Source organism: Bombyx mori, chromosome 7 (genome assembly GCF_030269925.1).
Source record: "Bombyx mori chromosome 7, ASM3026992v2".
Taxonomy (NCBI): Eukaryota; Metazoa; Arthropoda; class Insecta; order Lepidoptera; family Bombycidae; genus Bombyx; species Bombyx mori.
Window position 1 is genome coordinate 4,238,186 of NC_085113.1, and position 19,811 is coordinate 4,257,996.

The 19,811-nt window shown below is 38.0% G+C and overlaps 1 protein-coding gene across 1 annotated transcript in view; it reads right to left on the reverse strand.

Moving 5' to 3' along the window:
• trh (trachealess) overlaps window positions 1-19,811 on the reverse strand; it is a gene marked incomplete at its 3' end in the record, with an annotated part of 78,739 nt that overhangs the window by 2,194 nt on the left and 56,734 nt on the right. The window contains 5 exon segments of the mRNA NM_001043365.1: window positions 7,103-7,212; window positions 7,932-8,125; window positions 10,279-10,403; window positions 14,732-14,900; window positions 18,248-18,337. Of these exon segments, the coding sequence (NP_001036830.1) occupies window positions 7,103-7,212; window positions 7,932-8,125; window positions 10,279-10,403; window positions 14,732-14,900; window positions 18,248-18,337 (688 nt within the window).

Consider the following 19,811-nt stretch of genomic DNA (forward strand, 5'->3'; position numbering starts at 1 on the left):
TAAGAGAATGGAATAGAAAAATTCGCTGTGACGAACCCAACTAATGGGAGACAAAGAGAGAAGAGTGAAAATTGCGCAAAAGTTCCCCTGATCAAGTGATGTAAAATACAGGTTTTCCAGGGTCAATTGAGGACTACTGGATTAGCCATGTAGCTGGAAACAACGAATACTACCAGCCCCGCGCCTAATCCAAAAATTATCAACACAAAAAATCCCACACCATTAGGGGATTTACAATATGGTCAGCATTAACTATGAGAACTGCCCCACCCTTCAAACCGAAACGCTATACTGCTTCACGGCAGAAATAGGCAGGGTGGTGGTGCCACCTACCCGTGCGGACTCATAAGAGGTCCTACCACCAGTAAAATATGTTTAGGTATGTAGATACATAAATATATCGTCAATGATAACAGCTAATTTAATAGCCTTTTAATATCACTAAAAAACAAGAGTAAACGCGTATCGTCTATAATACATATAAATAAACACAGTTTCCCTAATTTTATTAAAAAACGTTTTAATTGTGTATCAAATTATTAACACTCCATTGAAACGTATTCCATTTTCAAAAGACGTCTAATTTACCGCAATTTTTCACTATAATTGTTGCCACAAATTAGTTTGGGTTTTTAAAAAAAAATGTCATTAGTTTAATTTTGTACATGGCTCTTGTCAAGTTTTCGCTTCGTTGAACACATGTTTTTATTGATACAGTGTAGTAAAAAATATCGTTTACTATATAAATAAAATGAATTATATACACTCAACATATTTTAGAATGATTACTTTTCATTTAAAAGAAGTAATGCAAGCTGAACTATTATGAAAGTGTCTATAATAACTGCACTTAGACGCAGATGTATTCGACGATGTGTATAAATAAAAGGACGTAAAGATGGATTTCGAAGTTGTTACAGAATTTACTTAAATGGCAAATAGAAATAGACGAACTGAAGGTACTATGATTCTTGTGTTAAAGCTACCGTTGCTACCTGCCGTGGAGTACTTCCATTAAAAAACGTTTGTTTAAAAACATGTTACAGTACTGAGGGTACCTCATCATTCCGAAGCTCGAAAGCTATAGTAAGTGCGGCTTTTTTTCCTGCCCATGCTGATAGCCTTGAGAGGCTATTCTAGCTTCCCTTGAAGTGTAGGTGAGTTCACGGAGCTCAAACCGGGAGTGTTGCGAACACTGCCCTAACAAGAGCAGTGCTTCGCAGAATCTACCACCGGATCGTAAACGCGACCCACTGAGAAGATCCGCCGAAAAACTAAGTGGGCTGTCATGAAATAATGTACTAAGACTTTAACGAAAACTGCACACAAATCAGAAACCCTATTGACTAACGAAAACAAAAATATCCGCGACCTTCGTCCTTAAAAACAATTAGAACAATACAACGATGATACAAAGATACAAAAAATGTATATAGAATAGGCATTCATTATATTCAATTGATTATGAAAACAAAAGACATAGTGATGAACACGTGTATTGTGATACGTGAGTCATTAGAAGCATTACGATTTTTGGTCGTGTTTTCACATTGTATTGGCAAGCTTTTTTTTTTTTAATTATCCACTATGCAAACTGAATTGGTACGGAGCCAGAAAGTGAAAATGATTTTGTAACAAGGCTCATTTTCTATTTGTTTACGTTGAAGCTCTTGTTTATTTTCAAATTAAAAACCTTATAGGTATATATTAAATAAGGTTTTTGGAAAACGTTGAAAGAGCTATTTGGATTATCTATCAGATTCCTACTGATGATTTTTTTTGCTTTCTATACTGATAGCCTTGAGAGGCTATTTCAGCTTCGCCTTGACGTGTAGGTGAGCTCAAACCAGGAGTGTTGCTGCTAACACTGGCCCTAGGAAGAGCCAATCTACCACAGGATCGGAAACTCGACCCACTGAGAAGATCCGGCGAGTAGCTGAGTGGGCTGTGTCTATGGGTTCATTTACTCGGCGAGCCCTTCGTCGCAAGCGACAGGTTCGGCGAGGACGGTGACCGGTGCTTGCGGTACCTAAAAGCATCGTTAATGGATCGGGAGGATCCGTAATGACGGCTGTTGAAGCAGCGCTAGAGTTGTTATCGACAGAGATGCGTTTTGGTTTTCTTCAGTATCATTGTGGAGCAAGAAAGCTGATCGATTCGACGCTACAAAAACAATACAGTTTCAAAAATAAATTCTATTGACGAAGCGCATACAAAAACGCTACTTTACTTGTCGGAACATAAACGGCAATTTAATAGGACATTTACGTAGGTACCTAATATTAAATGTTTGTGATGCCTCAATAAAACTATGTATCTAGTAATAATTTTGGTTTTTAATTTGTAATTCGAATTTAAATGTTTCCAGTTTCGATAAAAAGCAATAAATTTAACATTTTACGACCGAAGCGAAAATTCCTGTGTGCTCGCTCATTGTCGGAAGTTTCGAGTGTAATCATTGATTTTTATTGTAACCGCCGCATCATCATTGTCTTCTTTGTCGTCAACAATGCCATCAGGTACCCAAGCCGCGTCCACGGCTGTAACCAAATTACCCGCTTTCTAACGCACACCCGGACTTTTATGTTAATTCACGCAATTGGTATTCTGAGATAGGACTGTCCACATTTGACCGGCATCTACATAGATGTACATTTTAAATTCAAATTGATGGTCTCGTAAAGCTATCAAATGGTAAGGTGCTAGGTAGCGTGACGTTAACGCCCCGATGTGATTGGCATTACAAACGTCGGCCATCTTGTTATGCGTTCGATTGGTCACAGGATTATTACGTCAGGATTATGGGCTCTTCCATTCATGTCGCCTTTTGAGCTTATTGTCAAAGTCGTTTGGACAACAATAGCGGATCAGTGACTATGTTTATAAACGAAGGTCGGTTTATCATACGCGGAGTTAACACGATTTTCCTTATAGACGATGTAGACTTAGAATACAAAACGGGCCCTCTTTAGGAATCTATCGAGACCAATGACGAGGTACAGAGCATCGTGAAAGCCATTTAAAACAGTAGGAAACGTTTTGTAAACAAATGACTCAGTCTGTCATTAAAATTTGTAACTAAAGATTTGCTAGATTAAACAAAAACAACGGGACTTTGAAATATACATAGAATTTAACTTACAAAGCGGATGAAAATCTTTTATAGGTATTACTTTTGTGAAAAAAAGTAAAGAGAATTTACATACGGAAACTAGGTATATATTTTTTATATATTCATCATAAAGCTCGTAACAATCTCAAAGGACATTAAGAAACGACATTTCCCACGTCTCTACTAAGGGAAAGGAAACAAAAATGATGATATAAAAATTATTATTCAAATCACAAAGTCTCGTAGAGCCAGCCCGGCGCGGCGCACGGCGGCACACCTAAATTGTATCTCTGACTGATGTTTAATATCTACATATGTGAATTGAGATTTTGGTCTGAACATAATATGAAAAATGTCCTAGACGCCGCTGAAATTATTTTCGTTTTGGGTATGGTGATTGAAGTACTAATTTCTAAAATCAATCGTGAATTGAATTCCCATTCGGGATCAATAGCTTTGGATTGATACTCTTAATTTTTATTTCGATTTCTTTTTTTTTCCCTACCTATGCTGATAGCCTTGAGAAGCCATTTCAGCGTAACCTTAACTAGTAGGTGAGCTCACGGGGCTCAACCGCGAGTGTAGCTAACGCTGGCCCTAGCAAGAGCCGTGGAAGGCAGAATCTACCACCGGATCGGAAACGTGACCCACTGAGAAGATCCGGCGAGAAACTCAGTGGGCTTCGATTTCGTGCATCTACTCGCTCGTCACCTATTTTTCGTAAATAGAGCAAAAAAAAGTAACCTTCTCAGTGATAACAAGTCATCAGATATGTTTTAGAAACCTAACACAGTAACTAGGTAGGAAATATTAAGAAAAAACTAATAATTATTTCTATTTTAGGTTTTTAACCTATAAAGATAACGTTTGGTTATCTTTATAGATATAGAAAGTTAGTCATTGATTTATAAAAAATATGTATATAATAATATATATCAAAATATGCACTCATATACAGGGTGTCCCAGAAAGAATGGATAATCCTGTAACACCTCATACCTTGCTAATGTAACATAAATAAACCAATATTGTTTTTATGCTAACGTTGAAAGCTTCTGCTGCTAATTCAGCCATAGATTGAGTATACGGTCAGTTTCCATTATAGCCTTTAATTCGTTGTTGTTTGACTTTGGTTTTCCTTCGACAATGGGGTTGGGTTTTTGGGTCAATTGGGTTTTGATGGCTATACAGTGTCTAATGTATAGTCTACGTGATGACGGTTTCTATTATTCATATAAATAGCTGTTTCTTTGTATATTATTATTGTATATTTTTTATAAATCATTGTGAATAAAATAAAGTTGATAACTTTGTAAAGTATTTTAGTTTTTTTTATCAATAAAAAAATCATAATAAAAAATGTATACCCGAATAATTATTTTCTTTATACCTCGGATAGAACTTAAAATTAATATTTTTATAATAAGGTACTTCGTTCCTATCCGGTGTCCCATGACACCACACATCTTTTTTAGATCAAAATTTCCATGTCGGTAGCGTTAAAACCAATAACGAGTCGTGAGTTTGTTTGTAACGTTCTCTCCGTGCACGACAACATCACTGGTGTAGTTAGCTAGCTGTTTGTGCGGCATTGCTACCGCGACGGTACTCGCATTCCATAATTACTCGTATCTTTATCGTGTCCATATTGGTGACAGAGATAAGAATATAGTGAAAACAGAAGACTAATCAATAAACATGATCCATTAACGGTGCTTTTAGGCACCACAAGCAGCGGTCACCGCCCTCGTCGAACCCGTCGCTCGCGACGAAGGGCTCGACGAGCGAACTAACCCATAGACACAGCCCACTGAGTTTCTCGCCGGATCTTCTCAGTGGGTCGCGTTTCCGATCCGGTGGTAGATTCTGCGAAGCACTGCTCTTGCTAGGGTCAGTGTTAGCAACTCTCCGGTTGAGCCCCGTGAGCTCACCTATAAACGTTAGGGTGAAGCTGAAATAGCCTCTCAAGGCTATCAGCATAGGAAGGGAAAAAAAAACAATAAATAAATACAATTTGAATTTAGAAATGATTGCCAGCCATACATAGATTACGTTTCAAAGGGCCAGTATTGTAAAAGGGTATCCTTATAGGTAAACATTATTATTTTATTCAAACAACAGAGATGTGTACTATTTTTTTATATTGCTTATTTGGGTGGACGACCTCACAGCCGATCTGGTATTAAGTGGTTACTGGAGCCCATAGACATTTACAACATAAATGCGCTACCCACCTTGACATATAAGTTCTAAGATCTCAGTATAGTTAGAACGGCTGCCCCACCCTTCAAGCCGAAACGTTTTACTGCTTCACGGCAGAAATAGGCGGGGTGGTGGTACCTACCCGTGCGGACTCACAAGAGGTCCCACCACATTAGATGAGTATAAGCTCAGTTACATACAACCCGTAAATAGATTTTCTTTAAAAAGCTTTAGCAACTCAAGAAACGAAGGCAGCAATATGAACCAAATCAAAACTTTAAAGAAAATAAATTCCCACAGACATCCAAACATTACGGACTCGTAAATTTTCCTCGTAACGCATACGCCTCGAGGTGCCAGGCCACTTGACATGGATATCTAAAGGAAACGCAATGAATACAAATCAATAGTTGCGACAGAAGGATTTCACCACGACATTATTGGGTCATGGGAGGCGTCGCTGTACAACGATGATGTACAAAGGCTAAAGTTAAATTCAGAACGATCGGTGATAACGATTTACATTCAAGAAACGGAATTTTCCACGATTTCCTTGAGTCGTAGATATAATTAAAAGCACTTTTACGGTTTAATAACGCCTATGTTATTGACATTACAATGTTTCGGACGTTTTGAATACAGATACAGTTTTCTTGGTCGCGTAAGACTTAAATGAGTTTCGTAAACTTAAAACTGAAGCAGTTTTATCGGTCTAATAAGGGTCGGTCTAAGAAAAAATATATTACAAAAGGTGTTAATAATGATAAATTACAAAATAACATCTAGATGTTAAAAAATGGGATGAATGTAGCTCAGTCACTTTACTTTAAATAGGTACATTTTGAGATTTTATAGATGTTCCTCTACACTGGCACAAAGTGTGTGTGTGCCACAGTCTAAAAATGTACATTGTGTGTATGTGCTAGTTTTTTTTTGACAATCGTTCAACTGTACCTTCGGTCTTGGGGATCACCCTTTTTTTGTTGCTTCGATGGGTAGACGAGCTCACGGCCCACATGGTGTTAAGTGGTTACCGGAGCCCATGGACATCAACAACGTAAATACCGCCACCCAACTTGAGACATAAGTTCTAAGTCTCAGTTTTTACAGTATAACGGCTACCCCACCCTTCGAACCGAAACGCATTACTGCTTCACGGCAAAAATAGGCAGGATGGTGGTACTTACCCGCGTCCTACCACCAATAATTACGCAAATTATAATTTTGTGGATTTAATTTTTTTACATGTTATTCCTTCACTGTGTACCAATCGTGAACATTTGTTAAGTACGTATTTCATTGGAGAAATTGGTACCTGATATTGGTACTGTGGGATTCGAACACCGTTGCATCGCTATATACGAATGCACCGGACGTCTTATCCTTTAGGCCACGACGACAACCTACCGTCAGTCGAGCGATAACTTTGTTAGCCTTCAAAGCCAATTAAAAAGCGAGGAATCGTCTCCATGGAACTTCGTTTTCTCATGGTCGGGTAATATAATATATTTACTGGTGGTAGGACCTCCTTTTTATTTATTTTTATATGATTTTATTATTAATATATGATCGGAGGCGCTGGCGGGACATTACAAGGAGTAAAATCATGTCGAATTATAATGGTCACGACCCTCAGCAGTGAGGAAACGACGCGAGGAGGAGAGGACCTCTTGTGAGTCCGCACGGGTAGGTACCACCACCACTTAACACCAGGCGGGCTTTGAGCTCGTCCAACCATCTAAGCAATAAAAAAAAATATATATAGGTAGATATTAAAAATGTACTTACAATCTAAGTGACATTTCCTAAGTTTGTTGGCGTCTTCTCCGTGACATAGCGTGTAGAGGTTCTTTCCGGTCAACTCCTCTGCCGTGTAACCAAGCAGCTCGGATACCCTACTGGAAAATGTATGTAAAATTAGAATCTGTTGTTCTCGAATGGCATTACCACATCTCTTCCTTTGAGCGTTGTAAAAGGCGATCAAGGGACATATCTGAGCAGCAGCAGCTTATCTCAGTATTATACTAAGGTCCTGCGATCGCCTGACATATACTGGTGGTAGTACTTATTGTACGCTCGCACAGGAGAATAGGAAAAAGGCAATTTCGGCCGCGAACCAATCGTGCGTTCCAGTTTGGAGGATGAGACCAACGTAAGTCATTAAAACTGAAATATAAACCTCACGCTTCAAAGTGGATGACAATAACCATCATTGACGGGTGAGTTCCATTTAGTATAATTATTCTGAAATTGTTTTTTCTTTATTGCCCATGTAGACAGACGAGCGTACGGTCCACCTGATGGTGAGTGGTTACCGTCGCTCGTGGACGTGAGCAAAGCCAGGGGCAGGGCCAAGCCGCTGCCTACACATAATGTTGCTATCTATATATTATTATATAAAAATGAATTGCTGTTCGTTAGTCTCGCTAAAACTCGATAACGGTTGGACCGATTTGGCTAATTATAGTTCCGTTTTGAATTATTTGTGGAAGTCCAGAGAAGGTTTAAAGTTTGTTGTTTTAAGTTTATTTTATACAAAAGGTATTTTATTTATCGATTGAGGCACTACGAAGTCTGCCGGGTCAGCTAGTAAGGTATATTTAAAAAATCCTAGTACCTTGGTTCGCAATGAGCTATTCGGAAGTCAAAGTTGATTCTGGTCACAAACATGTCGGATTCTAGTCGTATCTCGTGGACGGAGGGCGGTGGCAGTGCTATGGCGAGCGCCACCATTCCCAGTAGGACTGTCGGTGACTTCCGACTGTGCGAGAATGAGTACTGAGGCCGGAGTCTACACAGCATGAGAACCACCTGGAATCAAAAGAGAAAATGAAGAAACGTTAAAGCATCCTTACTCATTCAATCGCATCAGACGAGTTCATTAGAATTTTTACGTCTAAACATCATACATACACTAGACGATGACCGCTTCGCTCGGTATTTTTTTTATATTTTATATGAAAAAGACACAAATAATATAAATAAACAATTCATTTTCTTGGTCTAACCTTAAACCAAACACTCATTGGCTTCGGGTGGCTTAACAACGCCATCTGCTGAAATAGCTTAATAGTATTATTATTCACCAATATATGTCGGGAAGAGTCATAAAGTTGATTATCGATAAAGTTGATTATTGAAAACACGAATAAAACAACATTTTCTGAAAATAATTCGTAGCTAGATCGATTTATCGCCCCCGAAATCACCTGTATATTAAATTTTATAAAAAACGTTGGAGCCGTTTCCGAGATTCAGATTATATATATATACATATACAAGAATTGCTCGTTTAAAGGTATAAGATATTTTGTATCATTAAAACTTCTAGATGAAATAATAAATTGGCAGAAGAACGCGAGCTTGTAACAACTTTTTGAATACGAAACGTGATCCTCAGAAAGCCAAATGAAATTATATTTTATCATAGCAAACTTCGTGTGCTGTATGTGTTACACAGTTAGGCCACGTAGGTACCATAATTACCGGGTAATCGGAGATTGTACAACTAATTTGCCAATTAAACCAATGAAACGGTTGCTCGAAGCGTTCAAACCACGCGACGTGATAAACGAACTGCATTAATTGCTCCAACGAAACCCGAGTTACCGCATGAGCCATTAAGATGAAGATTACCGCAAAATTATGAACCAAACGACAACAAATGGTAACGCCAATACATTTATCAGTTCATAAAGCAAACGTTCTGAAACAATAATGTCGCTCCCCAACAAAAAAAAAGTTATGGCCGTGAAAGTGATACCGAAATAAAAAGAGCATTTACGTACATCCTAGAAAACAATTTACGGACAATCTTACGGTCTCCTCGCGGTATTCGCAAGTCGCTTGTGATATAATCACGTTTTATGACCTAACACGGAGTTAAGGCAAAAATTATGGGGCGCTATAACGACGCCTTGGGGCACCCCAGGCTACACAATAATTCTAACCAATAATATTTGTGATCTAAGACGGATAAAGTACAACCGGTCCATTTATTATAATGTAACCGGCAATAAAACGTTGAGAAAGGATTCTCCGAGTAGATAAACGACGGAAAATCGCCTAAATCACGCAAATTCATTTTCGTTTGAACGACTTATAAAATAGGCAGCTTTCCTGGAGTACCTTTTTTGTTTTTGAAAAAATTAAACACTAACACAAATAAAGATAATCTAGGTATATATTAATACATACAGCAAAAACGTTGTACCCCTTTTTACGAAAATTGCGCGGACGGAGGAGTATGAAATTTCCCACGCTTATAGAGAATATAGAGAAGAAGTGCAGAATGCTAATATTTTTTTTTTTCAAATCATGCATTAAAAATACATTAAATCAATAAAGAAAACATTACACACACTACCATGTATTTGACACACACACATATAGTCTTTGTTTATTGTCAAACTTTTGTTACCTATTGCTTAAAGTCTGTAGTCAAATTGAGAATAAGTTAATATTGTTTATCTTTCTTGGCGAAATCTGTCACTATAGAAATATAATTTATTGTCTTTGACAATAGAACCATAATAATGTTCAAACTTATGATTTCAATTAATTATAGTCGAAGTTCGACAACTGCGGGACCACTAGTTACATATAAATTGAACACAAAATAAAAAAATATAGGATTTCTTGTCTGCATGAGTGATACCTACCCGCCAATTACCATTCTCTCCGTAAGACGCAGACTCACCGTCCTTGTATCTTCCGACCTAAATCGAAAATGAAAATTCAGCGACCGCTCATTTCTCATTTTGATCGTAAAGATAACAAGTGAAATGTCATCAAGTTTTCATAGTCGTACCTACGTGGAGACATCATGCACGCGTGGCTAAATAGCGCCAAAAACACCGAACAACAGTAAAATAACTAAAAATTTAGCAACGTTGTTTATTTGGTACGAATGTTTGAATTGCGTGAAGATTGCACCTTAATAAGATCTTTCGTGTTCCTCTTACCCTGTATCCTGATGATTTGAAATGGCATCCGCGTTTTGTGAGGGTGCTCTTCATGCGGACACAGAAAGCCCGATCCATTCCCCGATATAGAGAGCCACTAGCTGCGAGGCTCATTTGCGATGACACTGTTAAAAACAAGGGATTAAAGGTTACAATCGTCATTTTATATTGCCTTTGTAGGCAGACGAGCATAGGACCTGCTGTCAATTAGGCAGGCAGTTTTTACTGGTGGTAGGACCTCTTGTGAATCCGCACGAGTAGGTACCACCACCCCGCCCATTTCTGCCGTAAAGCAATAATGCGTTTCGGTTTGAAGGGTGGGGTAGCCGTTGTAACTATACTGAGACCTTAGAACTTATATCTCAAGGTGAGTGGCGCATTTACGTTGTAGATGTCTATGGGCACCAGTAACCATTTAACACTAAGTGGGCTGTGAGCTTATCCAGCGATCTAAGCAATAAAAAAAATAAAAAAGTCCATTTTGACCCGGTGGTAGACTCTTCAAAGCTCTTGATAGGGTCAGTGTTAGCACATTCTCTCAGATTGAGCCCCGTGAGCTCACTTACCAGAAACAGGGTAGCTAGACTAGCCCATTAGGCTACCGGCGAATAGGTACGGAAAAAAGACTGTCAATGAAAGGGGCACAATGAAACCACTGAACACTAAATTAAATTCTAATTTAATGATTAGAGTTGTTGATTATTTACAAAGATTTCGATGTATTATGAAGAGTTCTAGTCATTTAATGATCAAGAGCTGCTATTTAAATATTATATGGTAAAATCAATTATTGATCGCTTTATTGGTCTAACGATTGGTCACTCTAATCTCGAGATTCGAGTCAAATCAAACCAGAGCAGGCATATTTTTTTATATTAAAAATATTTGCCCATAGCGGGTATGGAAGCCTTCCATGCCCGCTATGGGCAAATATTTTGCCCGCTATGGGCAATTCGGTTCTAAATTTAAATTTAATGTTATTATTTAAAGAAAAATCTTGCTGCCGGTTTACAGTTCCATTATCCTCTCTGCGATAAGCCGAAATTTTCGAGCCACCTATTGAAACCGAAATCACTGAGTCTCCGGACCCGATTGATTGAGTAGGAAACTAATTAAAAGATTCATGCAGTCCGACCGTTGGGACCAAGTCTCGAAACCACGGTTTAATTGATTCCATGCAACTTAAATTTTAGTTTCTGAGAAAATTCCAGCGGCTCTCAAATCCTGTAATTTTTTTCGTATTTTATTTTTATAAAAATATATTTTTAAACTTTTTAGACCTTTTTTAAATTATTCCATCTGAGCACCTAATGGATATCATTCCATTTATTTCGAACTCGATCAATCTATCATTGTGGTTGTTCAGTTATTCACAAAAAGGTCGAAATATAACAATGATTCGGCAACTCACTTAATTCACCGCTATGTATCCTAGATATCTCGATTCGTTTGCTACTGTATTAACCATTAATCTTTCACAGTGGGCTATAAGTTATGATAATACAAAATACGTCTCTGTACTAAGCACGAAAATTGAGTTAATCTACAGATATTTTAATCTTAGTTAGTTTATAGAAGTATTTTCGCTTCGATATTTTTTTAATTATCACGTACGTAATATATCGTATAGGTACATTATTTGGAAACTTATGTAAACTTCCAAAACTGTATCGCAATTGACGGACCGACAAATCAGCTAAGCGAGGATGAACTAAAATTAATTGCAGTTAATTTCCTATTGCTTATATCGCCTATCGTTAACGTTCACCCAATTCGCCAAATAGGTACGATTACAGCTAAAACTCCATGTTGTATCTTAATGGACGTGACTATGCTAGCTAGGACTTTTTTCCTCTACCTATTTGCTGGTAGTCTAAGGGGAGATACCAGCTAAGCCCAGACGGGTAGGTGAGCTCACGGGCTCAACCTGAGAGAATTTGCTAACACTAACCCTAGCAAGAGCACTGCTTCGCAGTATCTACCACCGAATCGAAATCGCAACCCACTGAGAAGATCTGGTCAGTGGGCAACTAGGATTTATTTTACCTGGAAGTTCGTAAAACGTCAAATAAAATAACTGTAACAGATTGTCTAATTGTACGTAATATGATCGTGTTAAAACAAATTTCTCGTTAAAATAATCTCACATAAAATGAGTACACGCTTAGTCATTCACGTTACTCACACAATAAAACACAGCAAATTGTTCGGATTACACAAATATTAACATAATAAATAATAGTAATAAATTGGAATAGTCTTATTTAAAATACGTTGAAACTTTGTAGGATTTAAAATAATAAAAAAATAACAACCCGGGTACCAAATTTAAATATCATCTCCGAATTAAAGTGAAGTTTGTTTGGAGCATTTTCTTTTGAATTATAATGCTACCATTGTAAATACGTACGTATACTCTTGAAGTAAAATGAAGTAATACTTATTTACATCATTATGTTTCATAATTTCTATTGAAATCCGAATGAATCCTCGTGTCATCTGTAGCTCACAGTTTTTATAATAAAATATTTATAAGACGACAAACATATCGCTCAACATCGTACAGCTTTCATATCGAAATTTTAGAACCACTGCCACCTATCAGCTTACTGACATCATCACACGAAATCAGAGCCACAACACCACGGCTATCTAGTGACAATATGTTCATTTCTCTACGGGCCTCTATTCTGTGACTGCGTTTCACCACGCCCGTCAAATCACAATACCAGACTGTCAAACTGCCCGAATCCTGATTGATTTTTTATCGATAACATTACTGTACCGATCAAATTGGAATCGATTTCAGCCCTTCGATTTTCGTTAGTAAATTAAAATTTAGAATAGTTCGTAAGAGCTTGGTCAAAATCAACTTCACGGTCGTTATTATTACGAGTATGTTTAAATAGTTCATTATGAGTTTTTAATTAAAAAAGCAAAGTTTAGGTATTTTTTTTTTATTTTTTTATTTGTTTAGATGGATGGACGAGCTCACAGCCTTGGTGTTAAGTGGTTACTGGACCCCATAGACATCTACAACGTAAATGCGCCACTCATCTTGAGATATAAGTTCTAAAGTCTCAGTATAGTTACATCGGCTGCCCCGCCCTTCAAACCGAAATGCATTACTGCTTCACGGCAGAAATAGGCGGGGTGGTGGTACCTACCCGTGCGGACTCACAAGAGGTCCTACCACCAGTAAAGGCGGTAAGTACACATTTAGGAATGCGATTTATTCAAGATTAACTAGTGATTCGATTGCAGGTCAACAAATACAAATTGACCAACTTATTCGCGTGTCACGAATTAAGATGCGAGTTCCGTGTGGCTTCGCCAATGGAATGTGCAATTTATATAAAGCAATTTGTAGAAAACGCTTAGAATTCGAACCGCGTGTACTTTAACACAGTTTTTCGAGAGAACTAATCGGAGGCGCGTAAAAAAAAACGCTCTTGAATGCAGCGAAGCGGGAACAACGATTGACAGTAAAAATTATTATACGAATGCGTTTTTTGCTTATTCCGACGGCTAATTGAAGCCAGCGCCCAATTCATTAAAAGTTAGGTGAACAAACTAATGGACTTTGATTTCTCAACGTCGCCGTTGCAGCACAGGCGAAGGTCGCGACGGCGCTACGATCAAATGGCCACCTCAAAAAATTCCCATAGAACTTAAATATTAATTTGTTGGACAAAGATGCGTGCTGACACCCCATAGACCGTTTCATAAGTTCCCAACGCGCCGTGAAGACTCGGTAATCTAATTTTGAATCGGTTTACAAGTTATTATCGGCGGCACTGGACAATTCAGATTGAGTGAAATTTCTGGATCGGTATTGTCGCTGATTGAAATGGGTGCAACGGCCTCCGAAATACGTAAAGTTTAATTGAATTCTGAATGGGGAGTTTTTTGTTGTTGGGAAGAAACGCGGACTTGAAGCTCTTGTATTTTTCATTGTGGCCTCTCTAAATGTGACACTCGTTTAGACAGAAAAAGTAACGGTGTTAGTAAGTCGAATTACTGTTTTCAGCTGTGTTTTGGACGTTTTTTGTTTGCTTAAAGTGCTTAAACAGTTGAAACGGTTCGTAGTTTTTTAAGTGCGTGCCATACACAATCAACTGCAAACATAAAACTGCCTGATTCTTCGCGCATATAAACTTAGTATATTATTATGTATACATGCTGGTAGGACCTCTTGTGAGTCCGCACGGGTAGGTACAACCACCCTGCCTATTTCTGTCGTGAAGTTGCGTTTCGGTTTGAAGGGTGGGGCAGCCGTTGTAACTATACTTGAGACCTTAGAACTTATATCTCAAGGTGGGTGGCGAATTTACGACATATATGTCTATGGGCTCCAGTAACCATTTAATACCAGGTGGCTGTGAGCTCATCCACCCATCTAAGCAATAAAAAAGAACGGTTTTGTAAGTAGTGGGCTTGAAAAATATCTCACCATCAGGGTTGTTTGTGCCATGTTGACTTCCTTCTTCGCTCCCGGACGCGGGACTGTTAAGTCCCGCACCTCCCGATCTCCCGGCCAATGATAACCCTAACTGCTCAGCAATCTCAGCATGATCAGCTTGGTGAACATAGTCGAATATACTGCTACCGGTCATTTCTACCTATGGACGAAAAATAAGTTTTTTTATAAATGGGGTCTTTCTTAAAATCTACATTTATTATTTTGATTGTCTTGATGATGTAGTAATTACTTCCCGAGCTAGTGCCAGATTGCTGGGCTTAGGGTCTAAGTTGTGAACAGGTTTCTTTGCTCATTGTCCGGGTGTTTAATATCTATATATGTGGGTAATCTACTCATTATCCGGGTGTTTATTATCTATATTTATAGGTAGTATATTTAACCTTATTTAAGTATGTATCTCACTTTCTGATTTTCCCATAGTTCAAGGAATCCTAATTTGGGGCCAAATAACCGTGTCTGATCTGTCCCCGATAACTATTATTCTATTAATCTGAATATTTTTCCCTCCAATAGTAAACACCCCCCAATAGTACGACCAGGGTGACTTGAAGATCGTTTGTTCGAATTATGAAACATACAAGTCATCATAATATAATTTTGATTCTAAAAACGGTAATAACCAAAAAGCATCTTCTTCCTGAAATTATCAAATTTCTCGATCTCGTCGAAACAATGGAACATAATAAAATGAACCAGTATTACGTGGTACCTAACGAGACTCTCTTAATGGTACAATAAAAAAACAAATCTCCCAAAACGAAAGACGAAGCAATTCTGAATGACCAAAACGTCACGTACACTACCGTCGTTATGAATGAATATGGTTTTATCGCTCATCGCTTTGCAGGTGGCTTCATAGACACACGCCTTCCGTCTAACGAGGAAGAACCGGAGAAAGAGCAAAATTATTATTTTAATACCAACATTGTTCAGCATGAGCCAAAGCATGTTAGAGATTCAAAAGATAATGAGAAAGCAATGGGTAATGCGAATAATGAAATTATGAATTCGGTCGTGTTTAACGTTAGGGAAAACAATGAAAAATGTTAAACATTATACAAATTAAATTCTTCGAAGCCACAGATGTAGTTGTAGAGCTTCGTGGAAACATAATCGAATGTATCAATCAAAGATATGACAAAAGTAATATGCAAATAGTACTTTCACATTGTCCCTTTCACGGTATGCAAATGCGTCTATAAATTTATCAAATATAATTGTGGGACCTCATTACTCATTCAAGGTCCGTGTATCCGTAGTCAGCCGTTGCATGTGAATACACTATGAGACAATGGTAAAGTTGAGGTGGTCGTTTCTCGGAAACATCCCGTGGATTTTATGGTGTTTACCAATTCGCCGATTGGTCATTCAGACTTTACGATAAGCATGGAAATTATGTGTTAGGAATAATCTTTCATAGTTCTCATAGATAATATTTGCAAAGCGGAAGATTCCACAGTATTCCTGTGTCTTGTATAGCTCAATGCTTTGAAGCTCTACAAGCACTGCTTATCTTTCTCGACGAGCTCGTCACAACGAAGCTGTCGACATTCAACCTAGCTTATAGATACAACCCACTGCGTTTCTCGTCGGATCTTCTCAGTGGGTCGCAGTTCCGATCCGGTGGTCGATTCAGCGAAGCACCGCTCTTGCTTAAGGCTAATGTTAGCAAATTCTCTAGCCCGTGAGCTCACCTACCCGTCCGAACTTAGCTGCAATAGCCCCCTAGGCTACGAACGAATAGGTAAAAAAACTTGTTTAATAAATTTTGCTTCAATGATTGATGCTGAGAAACTATATCACCTGTGCTGTATGGTCAATAGTAAAATATGTCACAGTCAAAATGTTCTTATTTGATTGATTATAAGACTTAAAATGGGACTGGGGTAAGAAGGATGTATAATTTTCGTTTCAAGATAGGAAGACAAGAGCCCTCGCTCACCAAATACAGCCAACCGCCCCGCAAAAACAGAATTCAATATCGGCGAACACGAACTCATAAGGACCTGCTTATTTACCAGGAAGTTTATGTATTTTATGTGTCTGAAGACTTATTTTGAACATGTGTGAAAGGTGTTACGACGTTGTATTGTGTACGTGTGCGTGAGACTCCGAGGCATTAGGATGTGGAGCACGCTCGCGCTTGTCCAGTACGTGACAAGCATCTTTATCGTCCCTTTCCCCCTTTCGGTCTGTCTCGCTCGCACCACCCCCGAAGCCTGCAGCCATGTTGGAATTTTCTCGGTTTTCGTTACTTCCCGTTGAGATCCTTTTAATTTCGTAACGTTTATTTAACTTATTTTGGTAACGTTGCTATTTTATTTTTGACAGTAGAAACAGCTTTATTATTAAAATCGTGCAGTGTTTCGAAATATTATTGTCATATTAAATAAAAATACTTTATTTTGTTCTTTTCATAAACTAAAAAAGTCAATAAGAATTCAGAACTATAAAATGTTTAAATGAATTCATCAGATTGAAGCAAAGGTTCGTGGAACCGTAAAAAAAAATCGAGAAACAAAAGTAGAGCCACGTTCGAGACATAATATCAAAACACGTGTCAACGTTATCTCACATCTTGGTATCTCAGATAACACCGGATGTCTTTCCAGCGCCGCCGGAGTCAGATCTACTCGACTATAAAGCCTATGTACCGAAAGCTTAACTCTCTTTCACTTTCTGTTTTTGAAAAGTTTCGGTTGAAAATTTCAGTTTTATTAACATTTCTTGGGCGATTTTTTTACTAAACGACAAAAACTGTTCGCAATTTTCAGAAATTATTTAATGCTCCAACTGTGAACCTTCATCGGAACTTTTTAATATTTCTGAGCGATTCTTTTTTTGAACGACAAAAACCGTTAGCAATTTTCAAATACGATTTAATGCTACAACTATGAACTGTCATCAGTCTTCGTCTAATCTATACCTACTAATATATAAATCTACAATGGTTTTTAGGGATGTTCCGTTATAACTACTGAACCATGGATCCGATTGACTTGAAACTTGGTATCCATGTAGAAAATACATGTGCTTAATGGATAGGCTAATATTTATACGAATGTTGGACTCCCTAATAATAATGACAATAAATAATAATTTTAATTTTAAATGCCCAGCAAAGCGGGCGAGTACGGCTAGTTTTAGTATAAAGTAACAGGAATTCGATTTGAAATTCTTGTAGGGAAAGTTTTTTGCCTTCCGTATCAAGATCTCACAAGGCTTGATTTAAGACTTTAATTACTATTGGTGCATAGATTTAAAAATAAAGACAATGCGACGCCACAGACGTAATCAAATTTAGACGATTTAAAAAAAAATGTGTTTGTAGACAACCAAGCATACGGCCCGCTAGACGGTAAATAGTCACACTTGCCGTTTCAATTTACGATTGTAGTGTTGTTAAATCTGCAATATTTCAATACAAATAGGACAATGCACTGAATGTTCTTTCTAAGCTTCCAATACTTCCGATTCAATACTCACTTGTGATAATCCTAAATATATAGAGACAGTTTCGGATATGTACAAGAATCTGCCATCGGCTGCCACTGACAACGCGAACCCATCCAGCGACTGCAACAAACAAAAAATAATAATGAAAAAGTGCATATATATATACACGTGCATATATATGTCGTCGTGGCCTAAAGGATAAGAAGTCCGGTGCTTCGTATATAGCGATGCAACGGTGTTCGAATCCCGCAGGCGGGTACCAATTTTTCTAATGAAATACGTACTTAACAGTTGTTCACGATTGACTTCCACGGTAAAGGAATAACATCGTGTAATAAAAGCAAACCCGCAAAATTATAATTTGCGTAATTACTGGTGGTAGGACCTCTTGTGAGTCCGTACGGGTAGGTACCACCGCCCGGTCTATTTCTGCCGTGAAGCAGTAATGCGTTTCGGTTTGAAGGGTGGGGCAGCCGTTGTAACTATACTGAGACCTTAGAACTTATATCTCAAGGTGTGTGGCGCATTTACGTTGTAGATGTCTATGGGTTCCAGTAACCACTTAACACCAGGTGGGCTGTGAGCTCGTCCAACAATCCAGGAAATAAAAAATAAAAAAAACAAACCTATGTAGGTATATATGTTATTTCAGTCATTAAGGTAACGCTAGTTCATTATCAATTCCAAATAAGCTAAGTGGCTGCTGGTAAACAATATTGTATTTTCATAGCTGTGTGCTTAGTGCGAGCTTTTTAACTTTTCGATCGCGTAAAAGCTAACTCAAATTTGTATGGAGTTGAAATAACGCCCTTAGGGGCAAACGAAGGAAAGCTTGCACTAAGCACACTGGCGTTTAGTGGTCACTAGAGCTCATAGACATCACGCGAACGCCGTCATCTTGAGACATGAGTTGGAAGTTTTAATTGAATCAAATCAAATCAAATCAAATCAAAAAAATTTTTATTCAACGTCAATGAAAGTACATACTTGTTGAACGTCAAAAGTACTACCGCCAATTCACAAAAACTAACCTCCGTCCTTATAAGGATTGGCAAGAAACTCAGCGGGCATGTCTTTTTTTTTATATTAGATAAAAAAAAAATGATTAGTTTTTTTTTTAAATATTCATTTTTATAATGTGTATTATAACATAACAATTATTGCAATATTGAAATGCCCGGAGCGAGCAACTCATTCCCGCTTTGTGCAATCTTCTAGATAATCATTGACTTTATAGTAAGCTTTATTGCACAGATGTTCTTTTGCATAACTGCTGTTCAACCTTCGAGCCAGAACGCATGACTGCTTCGTGGGACAAACATTCGGTCCTGCGGTGCCAATCCGAGCGGTCTTACAAAACGCTCCACCGCCAATAAATTAATTAGTGAAAAGAAATTTTTACGAGATTTCCACAATCTCAAAAGGCGTTTAATTGGATGGTCGTGCGAATAACGTTGACCGTCTTGACGGATGGTAACCGTTATACTGACTCAACGATTTCGAGTTCTCAAACGATTAAAGGCTTCGTCAAACAGAACGCGTAATTAGCGCTGCGGAATAGCGTTGTAGCGTCGCGTTTTAACGTCGCGCTCTT